At 39.7% G+C, this 21,978-nt stretch overlaps 1 protein-coding gene across 1 annotated transcript in view; it reads left to right on the top strand.

The window, feature by feature from the left end:
* The window catches only part of ANKFN1 (ankyrin repeat and fibronectin type III domain containing 1), a 157,202-nt gene that overhangs the window by 118,425 nt on the left and 16,799 nt on the right, over positions 1–21,978 (top strand). The window contains exons 13-16 of the mRNA XM_060082366.1: positions 2,051–2,217; positions 4,892–5,042; positions 6,628–6,796; positions 16,379–16,545. Of these exons, the coding sequence (XP_059938349.1) occupies positions 2,051–2,217; positions 4,892–5,042; positions 6,628–6,796; positions 16,379–16,545 (654 nt within the window). The remainder of the gene's footprint in view (positions 1–2,050; positions 2,218–4,891; positions 5,043–6,627; positions 6,797–16,378; positions 16,546–21,978) is intronic.

The following is a 21,978-nucleotide window of genomic DNA, read 5'->3' as shown; positions in this document are numbered from 1 at the left end:
TCAGCCTTATCAATCTCCTTATATTAATAAGAATTCCCTCCTTCTTAATTGTGAAGTCAAATTTTTCTAGTCTATTTCTTTGCCAAATATCTTAAAAGTTATTTAGTCTTTGCTTTTCTATACATGCTAGTTATGTCTTCCTTCCAATTGTGACCATTCTTATTTTGTCCCTCTTCTGCTATTCTCATACATTCTGTTTTAGGGACAAGGCCTGATTTCCACATGTTGCAAACCTATTACATACAGAAACGGTACTGGACACTAAGGAGACAAAGCAATTAAAAAAAAAAAAAAGCCCTGCCATTAATTTCATAGTCTAGTTCAAGAGAAGAACATAAAAGAAGAAAAATATAAGTTAAGTACTCCTTCCTCTGTATGCCTACATTGCCTCTATTATAAACTGGTTTTGGTATATTGTGATCATTCCTTTACTCATCTGTCTTTCTTGACCTCTTCAAAAGCAGGGATCATATAAGGTTCACCTGAAACCCCAATGTCTCCTATAGTACCTGGAACTCAATGTGTTTGATAAGGACAGGACAAAGGAGACAATACACAATAGCATATGTTAGATGTTAACGATGGTTAATTCTACAGAGGAGGGGTCATTTCTTCAGAGTATACTCTCAAGGAAGACCTCATACCTTTCTGTTCCATACTGAATTCTATGTAAGTTGAAACTTTTTTTTTTCCTCTTCTCTTTTGCCTTCCCTACATTTAGTGGTAGAGTTGATTCCCTCTTTTTTACCCCCTTTGAAAACTAGGCTAAACTCTGGCCTATAGAAATCCTTCCCCTGTAATCAGTTTCCTGAGTCATCACTCCTACTCTGTTTCACCCCCTACATTGCCCAAATGTATAAAAAGTCTTACCTACTGATATACAGGAGAGGGAGTGTCTGTATTACCAAGTATTTATTACCTGAGTTCCTGCAGTCATATAGAGAAGCAAAAGTCACAACCTTAAAAAGTTCACTAGAAAACTGACCACAGAGAAAACAAAACTCCATTCAAACACCCCTCTGTGCTTAACTAGGTTGGCACTTCCTATTGCACCAACTTCATTCAGTCTCTGCTGCCTATGGAATATTGTGATGTGACAATAAATGCAAATTCAATGCAAATCTATTACAAGGTAAATTTTTAAATCTTGTAAAAGATACAGAATTTTGTGAAGCTGATGAAGATGACATGGAGACTAATCAAATCACATGCAAAGTTACTGACAATTGAGAATCTAACAATGGTAGGCCAGTTAACAACTGAAGACCACACAATGAACAAGGATTTTATGAGAATGACCTGAATATCAAATTTTTTAATGCAAGAGAAAAAAATATATGGAGCCTTCAAATACTCTTGCAAAAATTATTCTCTTCATGATCACATTGTGAAAGTCAAACATTAGGAACAGCATTTCAGCTATCATACAATTTAGTCTAAAATGTTAACCCAGGAATCAATACTTGATTCTCTCTTCATTCTCAGAATTAGTGATTATAACTCGAATGTTAATAAGATAAATAAATCTATTGCTATTGCTTGTTTGATTTTTCAAGATAACAGATCAATCAAATCCTTTTTTTTCTACTTACTATAAAAGTTTGATCCTTTTCCTGACACCAATTATCCTGAAATAATGAGGCTTCCTATACTGCTTTGTCAGTTTTTACACTTGCAATTTGGTTTCCCCCAGCTAAACAATAAACCTTTCAAGGACAGAAATTATGAATTCTATTTTTCTTTAGTATCTATCTGCCTCCACCACCACCAGACCATTCCCAATCACAACCCACACACCTATTCGTGGAACAGAAATCTGAGGAAAATAAGCATGCAGAATATATTAAAGGCTGAATACCTGACTTGGAGGCGAATTCTCCTGAAGGTAAGACTGGCTGTACCACCAACACATTCTCAACATTCATGGTGGTATCCAAGGTTTCTCACTAATTACTTAGCTACAGCTCCTTTAATTCATGACATGGTGTACGTAAGAAATGAAAAGAGATTGCCTTTTAATGTGTTTTTTGTTTTGTTTTTCATCCTACAGGATATTCTCTCCTATCACAAAAGGAGTCATCAGCGTCTCTCTCCTGGATTATATCTGGGTTACCTAAAGCTATGTAGCTCTGTGGATCAAATTAAAGTTCTTGTTACCCAAAAGTGGCCTAACATTCTCTGCCATGTGAAGATCCGTGAGAACAATAACGTTTCCAAGTAAGTTGTGAGGAGTTTAGATTTTCCTCATGATGAAACAATGGCTAAGTGATGGGTTTGATGTGCCAGAAGGAAACTGAAATGTTACTTTCAGTAACATTTGAAGTGAAGTTTCTGAGTGAAGTTTCTGAGTGAAGAAACTGAGTGAAGTTTCTACGATGAGATGTCCTCAGGGCCAGCACACTGGGGCAAAGGCATAGCTCGGTTTTAACATTAGGATAAGGAGGGCTTGTAGTATAGACTGGTGGAAGGAGTGGGCCCATTTAAAGGGGACACTATCCTTTCACTTTCCTCTATGCAACCACTGACATTCAGGTTAATGAACAGATGCCCTTTTCTTTCAGCACTGCTATTTCCAATATCTTTTCTCCACAACCTAAAAAGTCACATTTAAAAAAATCACTTGTGTAAATGGGTTCTAGTAGAGTAACTGGTCTCCCCTTAACCTTAAAGGACCCTCCCTACCCTCACTCCCCCCACCCCAACCCCCTGGCCTAAGGACTTTGTATGTTTCCTACACTCTTTATGGTTCTCTAGGGAAGAAAAGAAGTAACAAGGCCTGACCTTCTGGAAATTGCTCTATGACTTGGCATTATGGTGAATTACTGTTAACTTTGGAAAAGTTGCCCAGTCTTGGTAATCTGACTCAGCTTTACTGCTAGCCCTCTAGTACACCTCTGAAGGTCTACTAAAATGAACTGAACTGTGTTCAACACAAAAAGAAAAGGGAAAGAACAGACAAGAAAAGAAAAAGAACTTGAAAAAGAGTTTGTCAAGCTTCAGTGTACAATTTAGATCCTTAGGCTCTAGCTGCACCTACAGATTTGCTTAACCAAAGGAGACTCTAATTTGGTCATTTAAAATTTGGTCCCTAAAGTGAGAAGAGCTTTTTAACGAGAGTATCTCACAATGTTTATTAAATACTACTTGATGACAGTGAAGGAGATGATGATGATGATGGTCTCTTCAGAGAACTCACTAGCTGCCATATTCTCTTCCACTTACCAACTACACCTAGACTTAAGTCTGCCATCTGGTGGCCACTTCTACAATCAGCATTAGTTATCTCAGTCCTTCCCAAGAGGCTCATTTGTGGGTTGATTTTGCAATGGTTACTTTCATCCATTTTCTAGATTTGTGTCTTAAAGGTTTAGACTCTATCTTTTAGTGATTGTACCAACTAATTTCCATTTGCCAAGGATCCAAGTTTCATTTTTACAAAAGACTCCAGTAGCCTTCCCTCTTCCAGTTCCATCTCCCTCATCCTTAAAGACTAAACTGATTAGTGGTAGATGTTTCATGGTATTCTTCCTGGTAATTTATCTTCTAATTTGATTAAAGATAATATTTTAGCAATGTGGTCCTTTAGATTTTGTGCATACTCGCGCTAGTCAGAACCCCTCATTTAGTTCGGTATCAGTGACGGAAGAAAAGATATAGTTCCCAAGCAGGTTCTCAAAGATTTCAATTATTTGTGAGGCCAACAGTATGCCCAGATTGAAGCAGGATTTAATTTTCTTTTTTTTTTCCTCTTATTGAGACAAAGGGTAGATTTTTCCATAGTCTTTTCCAGTGTGGGAATTGAAATGAAACTGATATCATGAAAACAGAAACTTTTCTAAGAGGGTAGCTGGTTAAAAGAGAGTGTATTCTGATGAAAAGCTCATGTCACAATCAATTTCATTTTCTGGCTCCTAGCTTGGAGCCCCAGTGAGTATAACCCATCAGGGAGAGCCCTCAGAGGATTTTCACAAGGGTGGGAACATATGTTAGCACCTCCTCTCTTTCCATACCAAAACAGGAGGGCTTTCCTTTCCTCTCTAGCCTGCTCCTGAGAGCACATTGCTGCTCCCTGCAGAGTTAGAAAATGTGCCAACTGAATGTTTAGAGATTTGTGCTAAAATACCTGTGGAAACAATGTTGCCCAAGAGGCATTTACCTTGATCTTTTCAAGATCCTTTTGAAGAGCAGCTTTTGGGAGACAAACCAGATGTGCTTTCCTCCCACCACCATTCTCTTCCCTTCCCTTCTGCAGGACATTTGGAAAAGTTCACTAGGAAGGATTGTAGAGCATGCAGAATAAAGACACAGATGACTGGTTTGAAAGGAGGATGGAAGCAGTGATGTGTGTCCCCTGGTTCCTTTTATTGGAATTGTCTGCTGTTCCTGTTTGTGATTCTCAAGCTTTTGGAAGGGGAAGGAAACCAAAATAGTACCCACGATCACAACAGGCCAGGGTTGAAACGTGCCATGCGGTTTCTTGCCTGAGTTGGACCAGAGTCCTGTGGTTACCCAACTGCTGAATTAACCAGCAGATGCCCCTGTGGTAAAATGTAGGGTCTTAGAACTTACAGGGGATCTTCAGGAAAAGAAAAATGAAGACAGGAAATTATTACAAAATATTTCAAAGCTCCAATCTCAAAAACTGATTCATTACAAATCAGACCTGCTGTTCTGAGGTGTATGTGGTTTGATAGGTGAAATAAGCTTAAATTAGAAAGAGTTCATTTTAAACTCCATTTGGGTGGCAAAAAAGTTCAAATTTCAAGAATGGCATCAAGTTTTAACCACCCAAAATTGGTTATTCAGGTTCTGGACATATGCAGTAAAAATGTTCTGAGCTGTGTTCTGAATTTTTGTTATATTTCTAATTTTAACTTGACTCAACATACAGAGAGGAGTGGGAATTGGTCCAAAAGCTTTCTGGCTCTGCATCTATGGAAAGTGTGGATCATACTTCTGACTGCCCCATGCAATTGTTCTTCTACGAGCTCCAGATGGCAGTGAAAGCTCTCCTTAAGCAGATCAATATACCTCTACACCAGGTACTACTCTTTACCGTTTTTATCTTCTTTTTATAGCTCATGGAAACTGCATTATGGGGTAAAACTCAAGAGGTAAAAAAATATATGTATACATATTTTGTTCATTTATTTACATACCACTTTGCACATACATGCACATTTTCAATTTGATGCCTATAAGTGGACACAGACTGCACTTCTCTACCTTTTCTCTAGCTCCTCCATGTTGACGTCTTCCAAAGTTCCCAGAGCCCACTTTACTGTGGTTTGGTCAGACAAGGAAAAATAACTGGCTAACCCACCTTGAAAGACATCAAGTCTCAGCTTCAGGATAGCATGAAGCAAGGGGAATAAATAAATAAACAAATAAGTAAATAAATAAGGGTATGGTTAGATTTCCAAATAATTTACTTAAGAACAGAAGACTATTGGTAGTCTAAGTCTAGAGCAGTGGCCAAGGTTATGCCATGCTATCTTTCCACAAACAGAAAATTCAAAATCACTGTCAAAATCACTTGTCACACTGTCAAAATCACTTGTCTTGTCTAAATCAAGATGTGCAAATCTTACCTTCACCAATAAGCAACTTAAAAAAAAAAAAAAACCCTGTAGGCACAGAAGAGTAGAAGTTTATTAGGTTCTGTCTAGTAAGCTAACATCATGTAGCATTAGGTTGGATTTTTTTTTTTTGGACCTACATTTACCATCTCTCCCCACTCAATACACACACACACACACACACACACTACTATTCCTATACACACAGAAAATAAACCAAGTTTAGCCTGCAAACAGGAAGACTGTTAGCAGGAGTGACTGGCTCTCTTTAAATAACAGAAAGACAACTATGAATTGGCCTCCGACCCATGGAGGCAAGAGTCTCTCCGAGAGTGTTCTTCCATTGGGGTACTGCTCTGATTACAAGTCAATATTGCAAGCCTAGTCCAAAACAGCCAACACTGATGAAGAATAAATTGCACAAGATGCTATAAAGACACTAGAGGAGCAACTGGATTATTCTGGGGGTGGCCATGTACTCAGGAGGAGAAAAAAAAACACCAGCTCAACTTGCAACAGTAGATACCATTAAAGGGTTTCTTGGGCTTAGAAAGTTTGAAGCAGCTCATATTTCACTGGTGACTCTTGGGCTACGTATACATATTGGGAGAAGGCTGCCTAACTGCCTAAGAGTACATACTTTTTTTTTTTTTTGGATACTTGTAAAATTTTCTCAGTCCTTGGCCAGAAACTACATTTTCCCCCCTTAACCAACTTAAATTGAAACTAGTGGATTTTTAATTCAATCCATTTTTGTTGCTTCATGTAATTATATTCATCATTTTGAAAAGCCCACAGAATGCAATCATTTTCTGCTTTTATAAGAAGCATAAATGTTGTTTTCAGAGTTTATGTGGAACATTACTGCCTTAAATCTTGATTTTATATAGCATTATTAAATGGACTTAACCCTAATATTTATGTTGTATAAAAATTCCAAGCTTGAAGTTGTGTAATTTTGTTAGATGTTTTATGCCAGTTTGGTGTTGTTTATGTAAGTGCCATGTTGTAACTCTCCTATTTTTCCTCCGCGCGTGTCCCTCTGCAGGCAAGGAACTTCCGCCTCTACACACAGGAGGTGTTGGAAATGGGTCACAATGTGTCCTTTCTTCTCCTGCTCCCTGCCTCAGACGACGTCTGTACAGCCCCAGGACAGAATAATCCTTACACCCCACACTCAGGGTTTCTTAACCTCCCTCTTCAGATGTTTGAACTTGGTATAGTAGCTTGTTTCACCTAGAAATATTAACCCAGCCTCCTTATAATAAAATCACAAAGTTATATCTGTTCCCCCTTGTCCCAGTGGAGGGTCAATAAATCACATGACGGCTTTGGCAACAACCCTTCCTAGAACTGTGTACAAGTCTGAGAGAAAGCAAAGCTCCAAAACTATGTGCCTGAGCAATAATTATTGAAACCTAGCTAAGGCCCAATGGAGAGGAGGGACTTCTCAACAGAAAGTTCAGTTATCAGCCTGCAGTTCTTGCCTCCCCTTTGCTTTCCTAAAACATAAATACAAGAACTGATGTTTTCATGAAAAGCACTGTCCCTTCTCTTTCTTCCTCCCTTCTTTTTTCTTTTCTTTCTTTCTTCTCTCTTCCCCCCCTTCCCATCCCCTCTTTCCTCCAAATGGGAAAAAAAATACTGAAATTAAAATGTAAAGTGTGTATCACTTTAAAGGGGAAAAAAAGTCTATAAGTAGTGCTAATTTATTAAATAGACTCAATTTCTAGCAGACCGTTTGAGAAGTTGACAGGGTCTCCCAGGATGCAATATTGTGATTATAATGTGGGATTCTGAATGGTGGAAGATCTTGTCCTAACTTTCAAAAATGAATAGCCTGGGCCCCAGGTTCTCTATTTTTGCAGAGACCCCTGCTGCCCACTGAAAATGTGAATAGGGAAGCTTTGTCTCTTCCCCATGTTTCATTTTGTAACAGGCCAATAAGAGGCAATTAACAAGAGTTCCATCAGTTCAAATGGATTGCAGGATTTGTGGGAGGGTGACTGACTGGGTGGGTGGAATGGAGGCAGACTCTCTTTGGATTGCTCCCCAGGCACCAGATTTAGAAACAGACAAGGCAACTGCCTGATGTCTCATTCTGAGACCTGGGCATCTGAATCTGAATTTATCTCTTGAGGATAAATGGATAAAGTCTCCCAGTTTCCCTTGCTCCAAGCAGTTTACATGCCCAAAAGCTGATGAAGAGCAATTGCTATTTCCAGAGGAGGGAGAGTTATAAAGAGAAGTCTGAATCAGACTTGCAGACTGGGACTTGAGAGTACTGGGTCCTCTATTGTGTGGCACTGGCAACCATTTAACCTTCTTGTACCTTTTCTGTGTCAAATCATTAATAATATTGGCCGTATCACTCCCAAAATGCCTGAATGTGAATGTGACCATTTAATGAGTTCCCCATCCAGTGAACATTTTTAGTCTATGATATAACTGATATATGATATATATGATATAGCTATGATATATATGATATAGCTATTACAAAACATAGTTTGAGTCAAGGTATTTCAATTCAAGTCGCTACATGCACATTAGGTACGTACTGTGGAGATTAAGAGATGAGTTAGGACAAAGGCTCTGCCCTCAAGGGGCTTTTTAGTACAGTGGTAGGAGTAAAATAAGAACAAGAGTTAATTTTTAAATGATGTATAATGTGCCAAAATCTTATGCATTAAGTGATATTGAAAAAAGAAATGAAAGCACATTTTCTCAAAGAAGGTATCAAAAAGCTGTCTTGGAGAGGGGATATTTGATATGGGTGTTAAAGAATGGACAGGATGCTAATAAACATGGATAATGAAAGCTTTTTTGTCAGAGGGAGCAGAATGAGCAAAGACGTAAGAATAGAAGAACTCAGAAAGAATCAGAAAAAGAACAAGTGGTCCAGTTTGGCTAGATCTGAGAAATGAACTGAGGAAATAGTAGACATAAAGCTGTATGGACAAGCCGTAGCCATACTGGGCAGTACTGTTAAGAGTCAGGCTGAGGAATCTGTTTAAGATGGATTGAAAGCAGGGTTGGGAAGATAGTTCAGAGGTTATTATAATATTCCAGTGTTAAGGTAGACACAAAACAAAAAAAAAGGAAACAAACACAGATGTAAGAAACACTGGAAGTAATCGACAAGACTGGACAACTGTTTGAATGAGAAAAGGCAAAGTTTAGAGACTTCTAGAATACCCCCATGGTTTTTAGTTTCCAAGACTGTGAGGATACTGCTGCCATTAACCAGACATAAGGAAATCAGAGACGAAAATGCTTTGGGGAAGAATATGATACTTTTAGCTCTGAATATCTTGAGTCTGTAGGTGCTAATTCAACATCCAAGTAGACATATACAACTGGCAGTGAAAATGCAGGAGACAAAGTTGGGTACTAAACACAGAAATTTGGCCAATGTCTACTGGTAACAGCTGAAGCCATGAAAATGAATGATTTCCCAGGGATAGATAAATGACAGAGAAAAGAACTAAAGAAAATACTTCATTGGAGAGCCAACTGGGAGTCCATTCTGTGTGAAATGGTCATTACTGTTCCACGATTACAGGCAAAAATACATGAGCTTCATTTCCCCATGCCTCAGTGGGGAATGGGAATGATCAATGATTTAGTCTCAGTCATAATAGTGACTTGACTTGACTCTCAAGACCCTGGAGGACCAAGCCCTGCAAGTATCCTCTCTATCTTGCTTTCTGGGAGGCTCACACACTATTCTTGGGCAACCACACTTTACCCTACTGCTGTTACTCTCTATTCTACAATTTCCTCTCTTCACTCATTTGTTCACTCACTCATCAATAAATATTTAAGTAACCTACTATGTGCCAGGCACCATTCCAGGTATTGAGGTATCAGCAATGAACAAACTCCTCGTGGAGCTAGTAACAGTCCAGTGGGGGAAACAAATGGTCAAACTAATCAGCAAACGTTAACACTGTAAATGTCAGACAGTAGTGAGAGCCACGAAGAGAAATAAATCAGGATAAAGGACTGGAGTGAAGGGACAGGAACTACAAGTTTGTATAGGACGCCCTGGGAAGCCCTCTCTCAAGAAGATACATTTGAGCAGAGATGCAAGATTTCCACGCAATGAAAACAGCAAGTGCAAAGGCCTTACAGTAAGAGTGTGCCTGGCTAAGAGATCAGTGTAGGTGGAATGCAGTAAGCAAGAGCAACAAAGATAGGAAATGACATCAGAAGGTCAGCAGTGGCCAGATCATGCACGGCTTCACAGATCACGAGAAGGACTTTGGATTTTACTTTAAGTGTGTTGGAAATACAATGGAGATTTTTGAGTCGTAGAGTAACATACTAAAAGCTCTGCAGAATCTGGTAGTCCTCCCCACAAAAAAGTTAAAAGCTTAACTTTGCTTAACCCAACATTTTCCAAATTCATATGACAACGACTAGAACCATTTTTGGCATGGCACCTATTAAAAACCCACAGAAAACATACTTCAGGATATGATGCCCTAGAACAGTGCTTCTCAAACTTTAATGTACATAAGAAACACTTAGAGAGCTTGTTAAAATAGATTCTTGGAGTCCCACTCCAGAAAAGCTGAGTCAGTAGGGGCTGGAGAATTTGCATTTCTAGCAAGCTTTCAGCTGATACTGAAGCTGCCAATCCATGGACCACGCTTGAAGTAGTACTGCCTAGAACACAGAGAAAAAGACGTTTTAGGAATTTAGAAGACTAGGGTTGTACTTAGCAAAGTAATAGAATCCAACAGTGTCTATCTCTTTGACCCGTATTACCTCTTCTTAATACTAAAAGCAGTATAAGACCATCAGGTACTATCCTTCACCTCTGAAAACCAGGCTGTAGATCAAAGGCTGGATTTCAACAGTTTGACTTTAAGATGTTTTTTCCTAGAGTAAAACATAACTTCTTACCCTACCAGTTCTCCGTTGTTACCATATCGTTGGTGACCCACTTGATTAATGAGGGCCATTGTAAGTTTCCATAAAAGACCACTTGATTGGGCTTCTTTCCACGGGCATACACAATCCTATTAGTCTTTTCTAGGGATCAGGAGGAAATATTGCCAGTATCAGGAAATTAATATACTCTAGTACTATGCTTATTGTACTTTAGCACCACCAGCAACAATTTTTTAAATACTACTGGGCCTTAGTAAGAACCACGATAAACCCTCTCTTATTTCCAAGCAATCAGAGCTTCCAAAGAGGCAGATTATCAGTTACTTCCTCCATCAGACATCAGCCTGCAAGCACTTAATAATACTGTCTATAGGAACTCCTAAGAGCTTGCTACAGTGGGCCTAGGCCCCTCAAAGAAAGACCTAAGCAATTTTTGCTTGTTTTTGTATAGGTAGGGACTTCTATATTCCATGACAGGTCCATAGTAAAAGGTCAATAGATACACTAAGCATTCCTGAGAAAGAGAATGTTGTTGAAAATTCAATCAGAACTCAGAAAATTGTAATAACAACATAGAAGTTCTAAGAAAACTTGAAAAGTGCAGATTATGGGAATATGCACCCTGTAACAGAATAAAGTGTTATACTATATTTCAGTCTGACTTGTATAAATCATCCCTTATGCAACGAAAAGATTTGAGATTTGGCACACTGACCATGTTCCAGCCAGTGGCCCGAGTGAATCATAAATAACTTGCTAACCAGCTATGGAAAACTGTATCTGTGCCTATTCCAGCACAAACTAGATCTAGCAAGGACAAAATGATAAAGGAGCTTAGCCCTCTGTCTCCTGGAGTAAAGACTAGGCTGAGGAAGACCCATAGGATGTTCCTTCATAGGATTACTTGTTGGGGAAAGAGAGAGACCATCATACAGGAGGATGCTGTGAGACACCTATGAGCAGGGTTGAGCTGAGGCAAAGTGGTACAATTGCAGACCCACTCCCCCTCCACAGCGTGAGAGCTGATACTCCCTGACCCTTTGGATAGGAGCAGGATAGCAATCCTCTGCAGTAATAAAGTATGTGCCTAGGGAACAACAAGGGTCACTATTTATGCTGTTCCCAGAAATGAAAGGAAAAGCCCTTAGAAACTCTGTTCAGTGATATGGTCTCTTGAGGATTTGCCTAGCCTACACTGAGGAGGTCACCCTGCCCTGACCCTGTGGGCAGTCACAATTGAGAGCAGGCCTATGAAGAAGAAAGTTGACTTTTATCAATTTCCTTGGCTCTATAATTCCAACTGACTTGACTAGCAAGATTAAGAAACTGGGGAATTTTTTAGACACAGTTTGAAGCCTGGTATATATTTCATACTTCAGTGCTTGGCTGCATCCTTCATTCAGCAAATATTTACTGAGTTTCCACTGTATGCAAAGTACTAAACTGGGGCTGGACATATAGGCATTAATAGGACACAATCTGCCCACCAGAAGTCTAGAATCCAGTGGAGGATACAGACATCTACACCAATAGTCCCAATGCAATGAAACTCCTGCTGTAAAATGTAGGTTGTTGAATTTCAGAGGAAAGACACCTAATCCTTTCTTACAGAGATAATATTTGAGATAGACCCTGAAGTATAAATAAACATTCAGAAAAGGAAAGAAAAGGTAGAAAAGGAAAATCATTTTAAGCAGAAGGAATAGCATGCACGAAGGCTTGGAGACGTGGGAAAATGCAGCTCAATTAAGTATACTCTTAGTAGTTCACTGTGAAAGATGCTTAAGGCATCTGAGGAAGAGTGACAGAAGATACAACTAAAATTTTAAAAAGTAAAAATCACAAAGGGCTAGGCCATCCTAAAGCGGTTAGATTTTTATCCTATAGGCAAAGAGGAGTCATTAAAAGATTTTAAGGAAAGGAATAATATGGTCTTACTAAGTTTTAGCAACGCTATGGATTGCAGGAAAACAAAAAAAGGACTGAGACTAGAGGCAATGAGACAGTTAAGAGACTGGCCCAGGTGGGCAATGATCAGAACTCAAACCAAGACTGCTACAGCCGGGGTACAGAAGAGAAGGCAGACGCAAGAGGAATTCAGAAAGCTAAAATCAATAGGACTTTGTGACTGATTTAATGTGGTTGAAGAGCAAGATGGAGGAGCCAGAGAGTCTGAATAGGGCGCTGAGATGGATAATGCCGCCATCTACCAGCACAGGAAATAAGAGGGGAGGAGCGGGCTTGGGGGGAGGGGAGAGATGATGAGTTAGTTCAGTCTGACAAATGATGAGTTTTGTTTGAGGTGCCTGTGGGATATCCAGGCATTGAGCCTAATGGAATCCAGGCCACAGGCTTATAAGCAATGGCACGGTCTCAACCCTCATTCCTAATGCCCATTTTTCATGAGTTAGGACACCGCTCCTGAATTCCAACATCAACTCACTCACTACCAGGAATCTTTAGAGAGGCATCTTATGCCCAGGTTCCTTCTGACACCTTGGCAAAGAATCACGGAACTAAACTGACCCTAGGAGGTAATCTTGTTGGTTCCTTAGCTTCCAAACTAGGCGACGTGGCCCAGATTGATTAGGATTTTATTGAGTTGGAGATCTTTAGGAAGAATATTCTAATCTCAATCCCATTCTAATATCCTACCTACTAAATGCCTCATTCTTCCCAGGGGGACGTGGTAGGGATGTGAACGAAAATTTATTTTATATCTGATATGTGCCACATGCTATGCTGGGCACTTCACTGTTTAGTATTATGTTGTTTTATCCTAGGTAGACATTATTACCCCTGTCTTAGATATGAGGAAACGGAGGCTCCCGCGGGTTATATGCCGATTATTATGAAGGTAGTAAGTAGCAGAACTATGACTCAAATCGTTTCATCTGATACCTAACCCTGAGTACTTTCCACTATACTCCTAATCTGACTTCCAGTGTTGGTGCCAACAATTTTATACAGAAAAAAAGAGAGAGAAAACACCACAGAAAATCAGTCTTAGTTTGTAAATTAATAACAAATCATGTGGTCTGGGATAATGCATTTTTGTATCCTTATACCATTTTGCCTGTAAAATGCATGTGATTCACATTAGAAAAAAATTAGAAGCTTCCAGTCTATCCTCCCCTTCTCAGTGATGGCTACCAAATGTATCATTGCTAAACCACAAAAGACTATGTTAAAGTAACATTTGTTAAAGTAACATTAAAGGCTCTGGATAAAAACCACTAGAGCGGGAAAGTGAAGCCCTGTCCTTGTCGTTGAAAGGTCCTCATAGCTCACTGTGGTGAGTGGCACGGGTGGTGTGGGCACTGTGAGACCACCCACTGATCCAAGGCTCCGACCACAAGGAGACACAACAAGAGAAAGTTGTGGACACCCTGGCGTTCTAGAATTCAGATGGGACCGATAGTATTTCCTTTAAAGAAACTCTTCAGTGCCTCTCACTATCTTCCCAGTCATATTTCAGAAAGAAGGAAAAAAGCTGATTTTTTTTTTTTTTACAACTTGGTTTGGAAAGGCAGACTGTGAGACACTTCACTCTCTTCACCCTCCAGCCAAGAGAGGACATCTGTCAAGTGCAAACAGGATATAATTCCTCCTTGAAAGGCATAAAGACACATTCAGGGAGCTACAAGGGTCAAGAGTAAGCTAAAAAGTAATGGTGACTCTTTCCTGCAGAGAGGCCAGTAAATATCACAGACCTGAAGTACACCTTTTGAAACAGGAAAAGCAAAAGCACCTTGAGAAAAGAGAATGGAGGGAAAGAGGAGACTTTGGAGGAAGGGTTTGCTCTCCTCAGATCAGGGTACACATTTTGTTGCTGTTGTTCATTCAGTCAATAAACATTAACTGAGCAGTTATAATATTCCAGGTTTTGAGGAAATAAAGATTAACAGGAGACACGGTTCTTGCTCTCAAAGAAATCACAGTCTAATACCCAGGCAGTCAAGTAAACACATTATTACAGTAAAGCAGGATCAGTGTCCTGATACAGTTAGAAACAAGTGGTCTAGGGGCACAAAAGAGAGAAACTAACTCTGCCTGGAGGGAAAGAGGTGTCCATGAAGATTTCACTGAGGAGAAGATATTTAAACTAAATTTTCAAGTATCAGAAGAATCTGACCTGAAGGTATTGGTAAAAAAGGGGTATTGGAGGAGAAGGAAATGGCATGTTCACAAGCATGGCAGCACAAAAGGGCCTGTAGTAGGTTCAGCCTGACCAAAGTGTAGGGTCAATGCAGGCAGAGGGTAGAGGGTGGTTGCATGACAAAAGATATGACTGAAGATAAATTAAAATCCTAGATCTCAAGGACCTTGCTTTATAGTGATGTTTGGATTTTATCCTGAGTCAAGACGGAGCTCTACAGAGGTCTGTAACCAGGGAAAAGCATGAAAAGTAGATCATCTGGGAAGAGGTCAATAGTTTGTCATTTAATGAGATCAGTTCTTCTGTCAGACAAGGAAGTGTTAGAGCAGAGAAAGTGAGAAGGAAGGATCTGACACCAGAGAGAAAAAAAAAACCCAGAACCAAAGCTACTGGAATTCAGAAACACTGCCTTGAGATGGTGCACAGCTGGAATAAGGATGGGCCACTGGAGCCCTCACTCCATTCTTCTCTACCACTTCAATAGGAGGAAACACAAACAGAGCAGGTTACCCTTACACTCAACTGAGTTTCATCCTGAGAGAAAAATCAAGTAAGGAAGCAGGCAGTGGTAAGATGGGAATTGTAGGGTACGCAAAATCTCTCAATGTGCATTAAAGTAGGGCTCCCTCAGTAAGGTGTATAGATGACCAGATGCCCCATTTTGAGGTATGTGGTTTTAGTTTCCCTAAATGTCCAGGTCTAGGTCTCAGGAATCAGCAGCAAAGAGGCCCAAGGACAGTAGTTAGATGTTCTTCCTAGAATTCCTCACCAAAGAAGCCAAAATAAAAATGTTTCCATTCCACAGATTTGCTGAGTTATTACAGCCCTATTTCCAAAGCACAAAACACACTGATACAGGTCAGAGGCACACAGAGTAAGTGAGGTTCCTGGCGAGTGAGTCTCCAAACTCGGCAATGGCCAGGAAGAGACTGGTACTACACTAGTCTGAATTGGGATGCTTTCCTCATCTTACTGGAATCTGAAGTTATGGTATATGATCACAGCCAGTCAGAGAAGTATGAAAAATCGCGTCACCTCAGGTTGCCTGCACCAGGCTGAGTCCCACACTCCTCTCTCCCTCCTCCATGATAGAGATGAAGATTAGACTGTTTCCTTTGGCCTCTGGCCCATTATCTTTTAAGAGAGGAAGGTGAAGACAAAAATGATCTATCGAGCATTAGCTCCATCATCCTTCCAGAGGAGCTGAGGAGTGGAGAGGCAGGAGAAGAAGCAAAACTCATCATACTAGGTCTTTACAGACATTTTCCAGCCAGACAAAAGACAAAACATACCCTGAGAAAAGCATGCCTTGTATCTTCTGGGACTTCTGGCCTTGGAAAGGAACATGCAAGATACATACTGGAAATCAGACATGGCAGTCAAAACTAGGTTTCAAATTGCTACTTGCTTTTTTTTTTTCTTTCCTTTAAAGTGATAAGCAAACTTATTCTCCCAATAGTAGCCCAAGTTTAGGGGCTGAACATAAACTACAGCTTTAGCCGACTCCACTTCCCCATACCTTAACAGGACTTGGTAAACCTTAAAAGGGAATACTGTATGACTAAAGCCAGACAACTGGCCCCTTAAGAGCACATTTATAATTTATTTATGGCCTAATATTTTCCACTGATAGGATTAATAAATCATGTTTTCATTCAACTTGTTTCCTCTGAGGTATGAAATTCTCTATTTTGATACCAGATCTTAACATGTTTTATTTTGCTTGTCCATTTTCCAGTTCATTTTTGCAGCTACAGGGAGAAATTTATTAGTCTGTATTGCCGCCTTTCTGCTGTTGTGGAGCTGGATTCTCTGAATACCCAACAGTCCCTGAGGGAAGCAATCTCAGACCGTGAGGTTTCAGCTGCCAAACAAAGACACCAGCAAGTTTTAGGTTTCATTCAGGTAACAGTGTGTTTCTTCTAAGGTAAGAGGGAGAAAGAAGGGACATGGTGGAGGGGATGAGAACCAAGCATAAGAAAGAACAGCAATCTGGGCTAATTTAAAGACAACCATGTGCAAACAGCCTGTTGATTTGGTTAAAATGCAGAGCTCAGGGAAATGTGAGTTTTTATACAAAGGCTTAAGAAAAAGCTACAGATAAAACACTGTGTTAATAAGAGCTGTATCAGCCACTGTGGTAGGTAGCAGTAGTCTCCCATACTGGAGAGAAAAACCACTGCCAGAAGTAGAGATCAGAATAGTATCCTTACCCAGTAGCCCACTGATAATTCCAACACAGAGAAAGACTGTATTAATTAATTCAATATCCCAGAGAAAAAGAGAAGAGAATGACCCACTAGTTTATGTTAACCCAAATTCAGCTGGACCTAAGCTTTCTCATTCTTTGAACTTCTTTCTGGCAGAACTGACACCTTAATGTGCAGCTTACAGAGGTTAAAAAATGTGTTCCCTGTCCATGGTCTTTTCTGGAAAAGCCCTATGGTGACATCTTAGGGTCTTGAGAAAGGGGTACTGACTAGTCAACAAGAGAATTTGGATCTAGTCTGAAATTGCCCCTGAATCCCTTGGACAAATCTTACGATCTTTATGCCTGTAGTAACCCAATTCACAAAATGAATATACAGTAGTCCCCTCTTAACCTCAGGGGATACATCCCAAGACCCTCAGTGGATGCCTGAAACCGCAGATAGTATCTAACCCTATATATACTATTTTTTTCCTATACGTACATACCTATGCTAAAGTTTAATTTACAAATTAGGCACTGTAAGAGATTAACAATAATAAAATAGAACAATTATAACAACCATATACCGTAATAAAAACTATGTGAATGTTCTCTCTCTCTCTCAAAATATCTTATTGTACAAATTTAATGCCTCTTCCGCCTTAACTAAGCACTTATCATGCACTGTGCCCATAACTTTTGCAGTTTGAGGTGCAACAGCAAAACTACGAAGAATTTCTTTTCCTTCAGTTTCACGGAATGAAGATTCATTCTTACCACAGATCTTAGCAACTTCACCATATATATTTTTTTCTTTCCTTATTAAGTCAAGAACTTTCACCTTTTCACTTAAAGGAAGCACTTTGTGGCTTCTCTTTGTCATAACCAAATTGCCAGCATCACTACGTCTTGTGCTTTGGGGCCATTATTAAGTAAAATAAGGGTTACCTGAACACAAGAACTGCAATATGGCAACAATCTGATAACCAAGGTGGCTACTAAGTGACTAATGGGAGGGATACGCTGGACAAAGGGGTGATTCACGTCCTGGGCAGGACGGCGCAGAATGACAGGAGATTTCATCACACTTCTCAGAACAGTGGCAAGTTAAAACATATGAATTATCTATTTCTGGAATTTTCCATTTAATATTCTCAGATCTTAGTTGACCAATGGTTACCGAAACTGCAGAAAGCAAAACTATGGATAAGTGTGGACTTCTGTAATAGCAATAGCCCCATCATAAATATCACTTTGACATAAAGTCAGGTCAATCTAATAAATATTTGTTGGACACCCAGGTGTCAGGCACTGTAAGGGAGATACAAAGTTGAATTACACATGGTCCCTGACCTTAAAGCACTTAAAATCTATTAGGGTAGACAATAAATGTGTATAAACACTATTTGTAAAATGAGTTAGGTGCCAAAAGAGAGGTACAAAAAAAAAAAAAAAGTTTTGTGCCAGCACAAAGAAGTAAAAATTTGCCTGCATTTGTGGGTATAAAAAAGTTGCCATAGAGGATGTAACTGGTACCTGAGCTAGGCCTACAGGGATGGGTTAGTCTGTAGTGAGGAGAAACAGACTAAGAGGCAAAGAAAAAGAATAAACAGATAAGGCAGAGAGAGCAGAAAAATCGTATCTGGGGAATGATGAGTAGTCAAGATTAGCTGGGACATAGTGTGAGTAAAGGGCAGTAGTGAGAAATTAGGTAAAAATGAAAGTAGCAATGAGATCAGATCACACAAGGGCTTTATTAAAGGCCATGGTAAGATATTTGTACTTGATTCTGCAGGCAATAGGGAGCTGGCCAAAGTTTTGCGGAAAGTCAGTTATAGGTTCTCACAGATGTTTAGGATAGATTCAAGCAGGGGAGGATATTCCTCCCATTCTCATTGGTATGGCCACACTGGTTGTTTATAGTAAGTACTCATTCTCATTGGCTACTAAATAATTTACATATCATTCCCAGATTTAAGGAGAAGTAGACTAAAGGCAGGGAAACCAGATACGAAGCTATTGCAACCCTCCAGGCAAGCAGTGAGGACCTAAGATGAGGAAATGCTGTGAGCTTTGGGCAAATAAAGTTCTCTAAATCTCAATCTCCTCATCTGTAAAACAGGGATGGTGATAATAATAGTACTAGCTCTCAGTGTCACTGAGAGAATTCAACAAGGTAATGCATGTAAAGCATTCACTAAAGTGCCTGCACATAATAAGTATGCAATAAATTATACATTCATTCATTTATTAATTAATAAGAAGGGAAAATGCTTTAAAACATGATATGCAAGATTGTGGGTTTATTAAGTACTCAGGAAGAAGATATTGTAATATGCTTGCAAAGTGTGAGCAGACAAATCCTATCTTACTTCTCTCATCCCAAATGAGGTATTTTAGGTGACCTCTTAGACTAAAAAAAACAAACCTTTCAAGAACTTACTTGCTTTCTTGACCTGAGAGTGTAGTATTTAAAAATTCAAAACATTTACATCACTTACTTTATTGCCAGTAAAAGTAGAACACGGACAGGGGGAAGGGGGTGGGAAAAGGAAGAATGAAGCATGAGGAGAATATGAAAGACTGGCTTATCTTTTGAACCCAATGTAAGGAGTAGTGGAACAGAGTAAGAAGAATAATGACTAGCAGACAATTAGCATACATTTTTAGTCCTGAATCTTCTACTGATAAACCTTGGAGCACTGGACAATTCATTTGATCCAGGGGCCTCCATTTCCTCATATATAAAATAAAAGAATTGGACTAGATGCCTTCTTAAGCACCTAGTTGGCGCTAACATTTCATGACTTCTTTAACAACCATACCTATTTTTAGAGAAGCACTTCTCTAATCATACATTAAGTTCTGTTTCTGCTTTATTCCACTTAAGGCTCCCCTGAATCCACTAGGTTCAAACACAAGAAAGCTGACTTTCTTCAGTCTGTCACAGTCTCAAGCTACTCCAAGAGTTTCCAGCTCCATTCTTACTTCCGGATGACTATCCTCACTCCTCCTTTTCACCTAGTCTAGGGCTCCACTGCCTTTTTCTCCTTCCCTTTCATCACACCATTAAGTGGAATGGATGAAGGCAGGCCAGGCCAGGAATTCTTTAAAGTTCTAGCCTGCTCTGGTCTCCCAAAGCGGCCTCTACAGACTCTCCAGCCAGCCGGGTAAATGTAGACTTGGATAAAAGCCAATTCCCAAAGTGTTCAAAAAAGCACTTCTTGGCCAGGCTAAAACCAGACCCATCTCCTTGCACCCACAGCCTTCAGTGGACTGCCTTGCTCCATCCAACAGGGAAAACTTCACTGACCAGAGTTAATGCAATATCATCTCTCCCCTTATCTATACTGGGCTTCTCAATCTCTCTTGCTCAGAATGAAAACCAGCTGCAGCCATTCACCCACTGGCATTCACAGCTCAGCTCACCACACACCATAATCTGCAGAGGCAAGTGCCAGCTGTGAGAGCATTTGTATGATTCCAGATCTAAGACAGTGTTGAAGGCACTACACAAACCAAACATTGTAAACAGCAAGGGAGTCTATGTAAATACAGTAAGAAAAAGAAGCCAAGGAGTGCAGCCAGAAAGGGGAAGGGCTAAGCCAGGGGAGGTGTAGAAAATCACAGATAAGGTATACAGCCTTTATAGACAGCACATGCAGCAGAAATGTCAAAGTGTTGAGACTCGGCACTTGGCATATTCTGAGCTGCTAAAGCCTAAAGGGCAATTAGGCTATAATTTATATACTGTAATGCTTCAAATGCTCCTAAGCTGTAATAGAAACACAGCTCATTAAATATAGCCAATCTATCATCCCCTCAAGCACCTTGTAACTGTGCTGTGAGAAAACCAATCACCTTCACATTTAAATAAAAATATTATCTTGCCTGAGTACAGAGAAAGGGGTGTAATTTTGGGGATGAAAACCAACATTTTTAAAGGGCAGGGTGAGAAATGGATGCAAAACTTTTAACCAACAGACCTAGTAAGTTCATGGTCTTTCTTTTTAAAAAATGTGTCAGCAAGTCTTTAGAAGCTGAATTTGGACATTAAAATCAGGGGGATTATGTTGGCAGTTATTTTTAGATCAATGGTATAAGGTAAAAATGGGTGAAAATTGTACTTCTTTTAGAGCTACTTAGCTAAGTCCGTTAAACTCAGTCCATAGGCTTCCCTGTACCTATGTTTTTGATTTTTCTTCAGTTAATACCTCTTCACTTCATCACTGAGAAAAATTAAGAAATAACCATTGTTTCTACACATAATTTTTTAAATTTCTACACTAACTCTCACTATCCATCCTCAGCAATAAGGCTAAAGCAATCTATCCAAAGAGAACAAGTAGATTGTTAATAATTGTATTCATTTCCTAGGGCTGTTGTAATAAATTACCACAAACGGGGTAGCTTAAAACAACAGAAATTTATTCTCCCACAGTTCTGAAGCCCAGAAATCTAAAGTCAAGCTGTTGGCAGGGTCACACTCCCTTTGGAGAGTGGGAGAATCTGTTCTCTGCTTCCTCCAGCTTCTGGTGGCTGTTGGCATTCCTTGACTTGTGGCCACCTCACTTCAATCTCTGCTTCTGTGGTTACACTGCCTCCTTCTCTTCTGTCTGCCACATCTCCCTCTGTCTCAGTCTCATAAGAATGTCTTTATGAGGACATTTGTCATTGGAATTAAGGCCCACCCAGATAATCCAGGATAAATTCCTCCTGTCAAAATCCTTAACTTAATCACATCTTTTGCCAACAAGGTAATATTTACCCTTTTATCATTTAAGGTAATACAAATTCCAGGGATTAGGACGTGGACATGTATTTCGGGAGGCCACATTCCACCCACTACAATAACCATGACCGTCATTGTAACAACTGAAAACTTTATAACAATGTACAGCTTGCAAGGTGCACTCATCTACATCATCTTACTTAATCCTCAAAATAACTCTGTTCGAGGGCAGAGATCTAAAGAATTAGATAACCATTCATTCATACCTTCATTCGCTGAATAATCATTTATTGAGTACCTATTCTTTGCACAGCCAAAAGTTAAAGGTACAAAAGCACAGTACCTGCCCTTGGCAGGACGTCTAAAAGTTGTCCATAGTCATGCAGTGCCTTAAACTTTGAGATGAGAGTATGCT

The sequence above is a fragment of the Mesoplodon densirostris genome, chromosome 18, assembly GCF_025265405.1.
Source record: "Mesoplodon densirostris isolate mMesDen1 chromosome 18, mMesDen1 primary haplotype, whole genome shotgun sequence".
Classification (NCBI taxonomy): domain Eukaryota; kingdom Metazoa; phylum Chordata; class Mammalia; order Artiodactyla; family Ziphiidae; genus Mesoplodon; species Mesoplodon densirostris.
This window is presented reverse-complemented; position numbering and strand designations above follow the sequence as displayed.